The sequence below is a fragment of the Acinonyx jubatus genome, chromosome E4 (assembly GCF_027475565.1).
Source record: "Acinonyx jubatus isolate Ajub_Pintada_27869175 chromosome E4, VMU_Ajub_asm_v1.0, whole genome shotgun sequence".
NCBI classification, from domain to species: Eukaryota; Metazoa; Chordata; class Mammalia; order Carnivora; family Felidae; genus Acinonyx; species Acinonyx jubatus.
This window is the reverse complement of record NC_069395.1, coordinates 13,790,960-13,800,640: the sequence shown is the minus strand read 5'-3', so window position 1 is coordinate 13,800,640 and position 9,681 is coordinate 13,790,960. Positions and strand designations below refer to the sequence as shown.

At 43.5% G+C, this 9,681-nt stretch overlaps 1 protein-coding gene across 1 annotated transcript; it reads left to right on the top strand.

Moving 5' to 3' along the window:
• Nucleotides 1–2,663: 2,663 nt before the first annotated feature.
• LOC106979494 (ribosome biogenesis protein NSA2 homolog) lies at nt 2,664–3,730 on the top strand. Its single transcript, XM_053209832.1, has one exon. The coding sequence runs from the start codon at nt 2,767–2,769 to the stop codon at nt 3,547–3,549; it is 783 nt and encodes a 260-aa protein (XP_053065807.1). The 5' UTR covers nt 2,664–2,766; the 3' UTR covers nt 3,550–3,730.
• Nucleotides 3,731–9,681: the final 5,951 nt, after the last annotated feature.

The window sequence follows — 9,681 nt, the reverse complement described above, 5'->3', positions numbered from 1 at the left end:
ATGGGATCCATTCAGATAATTTCTCCATAGGCATATCCAAATGCTTGCACTCCTACAAAACAGAAAACAATTCCAAGCTTCTATGTACTACACCCTTCCCACCCCCTAGAAATCTCAACAAGAAGCGTGAAGAGAGCTTTTTGAAACATTTAGAGAAAATGAGAAATCAGCCTTGAAATAATAGCAGTGGAAGCCTCTCCGTCTCCTTTCATATCCTGCTCCCTGAGAATTTCTCTGTGTGATAATCCTTGCTATACATATACCATGGATCAAGGTATTCACGCAGCAATGGCTTTTTGTGACGTCACTTAGAAATCTGCTGTGTCTATGTGCCACATATATATATTTGGAAGGGATTTTTTATTTCAGACATTTTTATTCCAGACAATTTATTTATTTTTGAGACAGAGAGAGACAGAGACAGAGAGTGAGCCAGGGAGTGGCAGACAGAGAGGGAGACACAGAATCCAAAACAGACTCCAGGCTCTGGGCTGTCAGCACAGAGCCCGACGCAGGGCTTGAACTCATGGACCGCAAGATCATGACCTGAGCCAAAGTTGGACGCTCAACTGACGGAGCCACCCAGGCGCCCCTATTTCAGATAATTTTTAATTAAAATAATTTGGGGGGTGGTGCCTGGGTGACTCCATCAGTTAAGCATCTGACTCTTGATTTTGGCTCAGGTCATGATCTCACAGTTCATGCGATCGAGCCCCGTGTTGGTCTGTCAGCATGGAGTCCGCTTGGGATTCTTTCCCTCTCTCTCTGCCCCTCCACCACTTGCGTGCATGTGTGTGCATGCTCTCTCTCTCTCGAAATAAATAAATAAAATTAAAAAATCATATTCATTATATTCATTTGATTATATATAGAATTATTTAGAAGTAAAACTACACACAGAGCTTGAAACATGCACAGAAACAAAATTCACAGTGTGCAACTCTGTATAAAGATACATTTACACAGGGACACCTGGGTAGCTCATTAAGTTAAGCGGCTGACTCTTGATTTCGGCTCAGGCTGTGATCTCACAATTTCCCGAGTCTGAGCCCCGTGTTGGGCTCTTCATGCTGGTGTGTGGACCCTGCTTGGGATTCTCAGTCTCCCTCTCTCTCTGCTCCTCCCCTGCTCACACCCTGTCTCTCTCTCTCTCAAAATAATAATAATAATAATAATAAAAATAAAAAATACACTTACACAAATAATATATGTAAAAGAGAAAAATTACTTTTTACTTCTCAATCAGTAGTTAACAAGACCCTTTCCTATTTCATTCATTATTATAAATTAGATGTTTATAAAAGCTAGTTCTAAAAACTCATTCGTTTTATTTATATAATTGTAAACTAATGTTCTGAATAGAATGTTAATTTCTATCATCAAAAAACATGGGAAGAGGCAATCCAAGATGGTGGCAATGGAGACGCTGAACTTACCTCCTCCCACAGACACACCAAATCCACAGCTATGTATAGAATAATTCCCGGTGGGGGAAAAAAAATTAAAAAGAACAACTCTCTCCACAACAAGGGATAAACATGTCATGGCTAGATGGTAGGAGAAGCAGAGTCTCACCAAACCCCGCCACCCTATCCGCGTATAATAAGGAGAGATCTCACAAATCCAGAGCCTCTCCCAAAGAAGCGGGTTGTGCCATTGAGCGACTCAACCCTTAGGACCTGCACCAGAGAGATGAGGCCCCCAAAATGCCAAGCTTTGGAAGCCAATGGGGCTTATGTCCAGGGGACCTGGGGGCTGTGGGGATCTGAGATACTCATTTTGAGGGGATGGCATGTGGACTCACTTGCCCCAGGAACCAGTACAAAGGCAGCAGCTTAAGAAGTGATTATATGTGAAGGAAATTCACTTGCTAATTTTAAAGCATCTGTTGGGAGGTGCTGGTGCTGACCAGTTGGGACTTTCTTGGGGGATAGAGGCTCTGGTGAGAGCCATTTTTGCACTCTCCCTCTACCTTGCTAGCAGAGACAGCCATGATGGGGACACAGCCTCGCCAAAGCTGGTGGGTGAGTAGCGTCCATCCGGGGGCCTCCCTTGATTGCCTGGCCTTGGTTATCAGAGGGGCTTGTGTCTGTAGACCCCAAGAGACCATACCAATCAGAAAGATGGTCTGGCAGAGAAAGACAAATAGCATATGATTTCACCTGTGTATGGAATCTAAAAAGCGAAACAAACGAACAAACAAACAAAAGCCAGACTCTCAGTACAGAGAACAAACCGGTGGTTGCCAGAGGGGAGGTGGGAAGGGATGGGTGAAATAGGTGAAGGGGATTAAGAGGTACGAACTTCCACTTAAAAAATAAGTAAGTTGCAGAGATGAAAAATACAGCATAGGGAATATAGTCAATAATATTGTAATAACGTTGTATGGTGACAGATGGTGACTACATGTATTGTGATGAGCACTGAGTAATGTATAGAATTGTCAAATCACCTTTATATACCTAAGACTAGTATGACATTGTATGTCATTTATACTTTAACATTTTTTTAAAGTCCAAGGCAGACCAGTGGATTTTAATATAACAAACTACAAAAAGTTCATGTTTCAATTAACCTTTAAGAAACGTCTATTTATTGGGGCACCTCGGTGGCTCAGTTGGTTAAGCATCTGACTCTTTAAAAAAATTTTTTTTTTGCTCTTTCCCATCGGGGTGTGTGGAGTGAACTCGCGGGTCTGTGAGACCCGAAAATTAAGAGCTTCTTTGCGCCCTGGCACCTGCACCTGGTGGCTCTGCGGCTGTCACCATGCCACAAAACGAATATATTGAGTTACACTGGAAACGCTATGGCTGTCGTTTGGATTACCATGAGAAAAAGAGAAAGAAGGAAGTTCGAGAGGCTCATGAACGTTCAAAGAAGGCAAAAAAGATGATTGGTCTGAAAGCTAAGCTCTACCATAAACGGCGCCATGCTGAGAAAATACAAATGAAAAAGACTATCAAGATGCATGAAAAGAGAAACACCAAGCAAAAGAATGATGAAAAGACTCCACAAGGAGCAGTACCTACGTATCTGCTGGACGGGGAGGGACAGTCCCGAGCTAAAGTACTTTCCAATATGATTAAACAAAAACGAAAAGAGAAAGCAGCAAAATGGGAAGTCCCTTTGCCCAAAGTTCGTGCCCAGGGAGAAACAGAAGTATTAAAAGTTATTCGAACAGGGAAGAGAAACAAGAAAGCATGGAAGAGGATGGTTACAAAAGTCTGCTTTGTTGGAGATGGCTTTACTCGGAAACCACCTAAATATGAAAGATTCATTAGGCCAATGGGCTTACGTTTCAAAAAGGCCCATGTAACGCATCCTGAATTGAAAGCCACCTTTTGCCTGCCAATACTTGGTGTAAAAAAGAATCCCTCATCCCCACTATATACGTCTTTGGGTGTTATTACCAAAGGTACTGTCATTGAAGTGAACGTGAGTGAGTTGGGCCTTGTGACACAAGGAGGCAAGGTTATTTGGGGAAAATATGCCCAGGTTACCAACAATCCTGAAAACGATGGATGCATAAATACAGTCTTGCTGGTTTGACAGCACTTTCAGACAAGTAACTCTTGACAATTCCTGAAGACTACTCACCAGTTAAGAAGACACCATTTCTGTGGTGGTTCTCCAAATACTGCCCAACAGCCTTACATATCTGCAGCCATCAAGAGAACTATGTATTCTATTGTAAGAAACATTAAAATAGGCTTATTTACAAAAAAAAAAATTTTTAATGTTTATTTATTATTGGGAGACAGAGAGAGACAGAGCATGAGCATGGGAGGGGCAGAGAGAGGAGGAGACACGGAATCCAAGTGGTCAGCACAGAGCCCGACGCGGGGCTCAAATTCACAAACCGTGAGATCATGAAGTTGGACGCTCAACCGACTGAGCCACCCAGGCGCCCCTTCAGCATCTGACTCTTTTTCTTTTTTGTTTTAATGTTTATTTCTTTTTGACAGAGAGAGAGACAGACAGAGCATGAGTGGGGGAGGGGCAGAGAGAGATGGAGACACAGAATCCGAAGCAGGCTCTAGGCTCTGAGCCACCCAGGCGCCCCAAGCATCTGACTCTTGATCTTGGCTCAGGTCGTGATCTCAGGGCGCATGAATTCAAGCCCAATGGTGGGCTCTATGCTGACAGTATGGAGCCCGCTTGGGATTCTGTCTCTCTCCCTCTCTCTCTGCCCCTCCCTGCTTGCACTCTCACTCTCTCTCTCTCTCTCTCTTAAAATAAATAAACTTTAAAAAAATAAACTTCTAATTATTGAGTTTCAGCGTACCATCCGAGAAAGAAAGAAGGAAAGAAAGAAAAAAACAGAAAGAAAGAAAAAGGAAAGGAAAGAAAAGGAGGAAGAAAGAATGAAAGAAGGAAGGAAGGAAGGAAGGGAGGAAGGAAGTTTAAGCCGCCTACCACACGCAGCACACTGCACAGGTAATAGACAGAAGGACACCCCCGTCTGCCTGTGAAAAAGGCCCATCTGCCTGTCCTGGAGCTTCCGCCTGAAGCTGAGCTTCCCCACACATGCAGGGGCTACAGGGCTGCATTCAGGGAACATAGGCAAGGAGACACCTTTGAACCCCTCTTGGCCTCACCACAGCTTGCTGATAACCTCTGGAAAGGAGCTTACACACTGGTCTGGGGCCCTTGATTTTTGCCACTGGACACCTCCACGTCTCCTGGGAATGAACAGGGTCTACAACTGTGGTCCCACAGGACCACATATTTGCATACCTTGAACGTCGCTGCCTGATGATCTTGCTTCCGATCAGCCGGCCAGCAGGTGCTATCAAAATCACTGCCTTTGGAACACTGGCCAGCACACCGTCAATAACTTGGGCCTTTCAAGAATACGTCAGAAACTCATAGATGCGGACAACAGACTGGCGGTTCTCAGAGGGGAGAGGGGTTGACCTTGTGGGTGAAATGGGTGAAGGAGGTCGATACTCACTAGACTGTGGTGATCCCCTGTAGCGTATACAAATATTGAATTATCATACAGTATACCTGAAGCTAATAACATGTTACATACAAATTTTACCTCAATTAAAAAAGTAAAGAAAAAAAACATGGGAAGTCTTTTTATTATTATCATACTATTATCATTATTGAATTAATGATTTTTATTTCTGCTTCTCCTGAGCTTACCAAGTTAAAATGACACTTTTTTTTTTACATAATTTGAACATACTATCTTTTACTGATATATATCTGAGAAAACTTTCTCTGATACAAGATCATCTGAATTTTTTTTTAATTTTTTTTAATGTTTATTTATTTTTGAGAGAGAGAGAGAGAGAGAGCCGGAGTAGAGCTCTGGCAGAGCCAAAATCAGACACGTAACCCACTGAGCCATCCAGGCGCCCCAGATCATCTGAATTTAAACACTAAAGATTTTTAGGGTACCTGGGTGGGTCAGCTGGTTGAGTGCCGATTCTTGATTTCCACTCAGGTCATGATCTCACGGTTCGTGGGTTCAAGCCCCACATCGGGCTTTGTGCTGTCAGCCTGGAGCCTGCTTGTGATTCTCTCTCTCCCTCTTGCTGCCCGTCCCCAACTTGTGCTCTGTCTCTTTCTCAAAAATAAATAAGCCTTAAAACAAAAACACTTAAAGATTTGTCCCAGTTGGGGCAAATAGTTCTCGATCAATTAACCAGTCAAATATTTATCAGGCAACCTTTGACAATTTTGACACTCAGTTGCCCTGCATTATGCTTCTTGCTTTTAGAAGTTGTTGTGACCAAACACAATACCTTACCGAACACAGTACCAAATAGAGTATATTTCTCAGACAGTGCAGAACTGGTCCTTAATTCTGATTTTATTAGTTTGATTGACACATTTGATAAAAGTGTTTTAATATAACAAAACATTCTTCTGCGTACGAATATCTCAGAACTTTTATGTATTAATCCCTCCTCATTTTACTAGAAATAGCTTATGAAACTCAGTTCTTTAATTCAAACTACAAATTTGAGTATAATGAAATTGTAACATAATGAAACGGTAAGGCAACAGAAGAGTTAAAAAGTACTAAAAATTAGAGGCACCTGGGTCACTCAGTCAGTCAGGAGTCCAACTTGGCTCAGATCATGATCTCATAGTTCATGGGTTCAAGCCCCCCCACCTTGGTCTCTGGGCTGACAGCTTAGAGCCTGGAACCTGCTTTGGATTCTGTGTCTCCTTCTCTCTCTGCCCCTCCCCAACTTGTGCTCTGTCTCTCTCTCTCTCTCTCAAAAATAAATAAAAATGTTTAAAATTTAAAAAAAAGTACTAAAAAACACCACTAGCCTTCTCTTGCTGCCCTCTTAATGAAGCCAAGAAAATATTTTTTAAATGGTATAAGCATCCTCCCTCACCTCCCCCCCCCCCCCCATTCATGTGGCTGGTCTCTGTTTTATGTTATGCTTTTGTTTTGTGTTGCATTGTTTCGAAAACAGAGCTCCTGAAATACAGAGGATAAACCTGAGGGGAAATCCATGCACAAAGCCTCGGATGGGTTCCCCAAAACCACAGAGGGGAACCACACCTCTGCCCACCTCCCCACCGGAGGCTCCACCAGCCTCCACTTTACCTGTCAATCCATCACTAGTCAATCCGAGAGAAAGTCACAGTCAGCAGCTTAATGACAGCCAGATGGCACCTGCCTTTCACGAACCGTGTTCCGAAGGCAGAGGTGGCCTGGGAGTAGGCTCCAGGCTCTCCCCCCAGGTAATAATGAGATGCTTTTGTATTCAGACTAAGCTGCAATGGCTCACACCTCTGACGGGACCCCCTTGCCCACACCCTCCGTGAAGAGAGTGAGATTCTTGGCTTCCTTGGATTTGACACAAACAAAGTGGCCTCTGATCATTAAAACAAGTGACCTCGCTTCCTTCTTTCCAATCTGATTTCAGAAATGATAGTGTGTTCATTGACCCTGCAAAAGAGGTAGGCAAGCGAAGGGTGAATAGCCAGCCTGCATATCCAACAGCTGAGAAGCAGTGCCGACCTTCAAGTACGGCGCGAAGTGCTCTTTCGCACGCAGGTTTCCCGGAGCCTTCAACCTTGACCCGAAGGGAACACCTTTTCTGGAAGTGACAGGTAATTTAGCCTTCTTGCTAAGTTCTGGGGCTCTCTGGTGGTGAATTATGTATGGTGCTTCTATGATACAGACACCTGTCCACTGAGAACCAAACCAAAGCTGATAGATTCCTCTTAAAGACCTTAGATTAGATATAAACTACCTTTTTCCCCCTAGAAAAGTCGTCATGATGCCAATCACTCTCGTTTCCTGTCCTATGATTTCAGGGATCTGCACGAGGCCTGAAACAAACCGAGCGACGTTTGCTTTTATGAAATGATTCGCTGTGTAGTGCTTGGCTTTCGTTCTTTCTTTTTTTTTATTTTCACTTTTTTCCGAAACAGTCCAAAACCCTTTTATGTTTGAGCCATAAACTTGTGGATTGTGAATTACCAGTGTGTGTCTTCCCACCTGCAGGCCGGGTCTTAAAGTAATTCATTAAACCATATAAACTAAGTGCATGTTACTATTTAAATCAGAGTTCCCAGCCAGGCTGCCAGTGAGTTCAAAGACAGCTTTTGGACTAAAAGCAAGGAAAATCACATCACACTATACTCCCGGTATATGTTATAATTTGAGACAGGTAAATCGAGTGTTTTGGATCTGGAAAATAGGAAACAGCTAATGTCAGTAGCACAGCCAAAATCCTGGAGGGTGTAAACAGGGGCTAGTTAAATAGACATTGACGAAGTGGTTTAAATCTCTCATTTATGAAATGGTTTAAAGCTCGTTGTGGGTGGTAGGGGGGAGTGAAAGTGAATGAGCATCGTTTTGGAAGAGACAGCTTCATATTCTCCAGATATGGTTCTCCAAAATAAACTTCATGTTTACTTCTTGCTCCAATGGTCCCTGGCCAAACAGATTCTGGCCAGGACTTCATCTGGAATCCATGGAACCATCTCAAGGACAACCGGAGTGGGTCAGGAAATTTGGCGCCCTGGGGAATGTTATTTTTGTTGCTCATATTTAAAAAAAAAAATGTTTTTAATGTTTTTATTTATGTTTGAGAGAAAGAGACAGAGAGACAGAGAGACAAAGACAGAGTACCAGCAGGGGAAGGGCAGAGAGAGAGGGAGACACAGGATCCGAAACAGACTCCAGGCTCTGAGCTGTCAGCACAGAGCCCGACGCGGGGCTCGAACTTTTGAACCGCGAGATCATGACCTGAGCCTAAGTCGGACGCTTAACTGACTAAGCCATCCAGGCACCCCTATTTGTTGTTCATATTAATAGTGCTGGTGGCAAAACAGCCAAGAGAGCACCTCCACACCGGAGCAAATCTCTCTCTGAAACATGATTTGAGGCTGGAAATTTGCTTGGAGCTCTTTCCATGAAATGGTCAGCCCAGCACTAACCTTCACTCTTGTTTGTTTTGTTTGTTTTTTCTTCCCCCTGGAACTGGAAAGAAGCCCTCACTTCTCTGTAGCAATGGTGGCTTTCCCACTTCTGGCCCCGGATAGTCCAGGAAGGAAAAGTTAGTCACCTTATGACTCAAGGGCAGGCAGGTCCATATCCATTAAAGATGGGATGTAAATGGGGGGAAATCTCCTGAGATGAACCCCTCCCACTGCCACTGTTCTCTGGAGAGCAGACAGAGAATCTCATTAGGAATCTAATACAATAAAGACATGTAGATCTGAAGGGTGGGGGTGGAGTGCAAATCAAATTAGCTTCATTACTTTATTCTGCACCTCACAGCGCTTCTGCCACTGGACAATTGCATTAGATCAGTGAGGAGATCAAAAGGCAAAAAAACTCCCTGGAAATTCATTGTCTGAAGCAAGACTAGGGGAGGAGGCGAACTGGGGGAAGGAGGCAGGAGTAAATTGCGTTGACCCAAGACATGAATTTAGTACATCTCCCCACATTCATGCTGGACCCTTTTCTTTGCTTTTCCAATGCCCAGGTCAATGTCTTGTTTTACGTTGGCTGTGGGAGACTGAGCAGAGAAGCCTGACTTGAGAAGCCGGGAAAGAAATTCACTTCGAACTGGGCTATGGAGCCATTTGAGCTTTGAGGGTTTTGCCTTCCCACTATTTAAATGTCAGAAGGTCCTAAGTATTATTTAAGTAAATACACAAAACTGTTGCTGAGATGTCTCTAGACTTCTTGCCAATAACTGAAAAACAGAGGGAGAAATGTTCGAGAAGGAAATGTAAACATATTGGGTCAAAAAATAGGCGGCGTGTGTACCTTTACAAGAGAGAAACTACAGCCAGATGCATCGTTGTTATTGAGAACGTAACACTGGATAAGTATGATAGCTAAATAAGCTTCACCATAATTCAATCAGGGTGCATTTCAAGTCAACATTTACTTAGCGAATGGTTAGCTGAGGTACTAAGAGCTGGAGGTGGCCAGAAGTGAATGATGTGTACCAGAGAGTAAGGAAATGCTCAGAACAACAACAAAATGGTGGCTGTATCAAGGGGGTACAGGAGCCAACTGAGAGAGATCCCAATAGTCAAAGCTGGAACAAGATGAGTAACAAAACAAAGGTGGCATTGAAACCCAAAGTATAAAAGAAATATCTCGGGGCACCTGGGCGGCTCAGTTGGTTGGGCATCTGACACAATCAGATCATGATCTCATGGTTCCTGGGTTCGAGCCCCGCG

Bases quoted from the DNA above. Each gene is read 5' to 3' on its own strand.
- LOC106979494 (XM_053209832.1), top strand. From the start codon at position 2,767: ATGCCACAAAACGAATATATTGAGTTACACTGGAAACGCTATGGCTGT.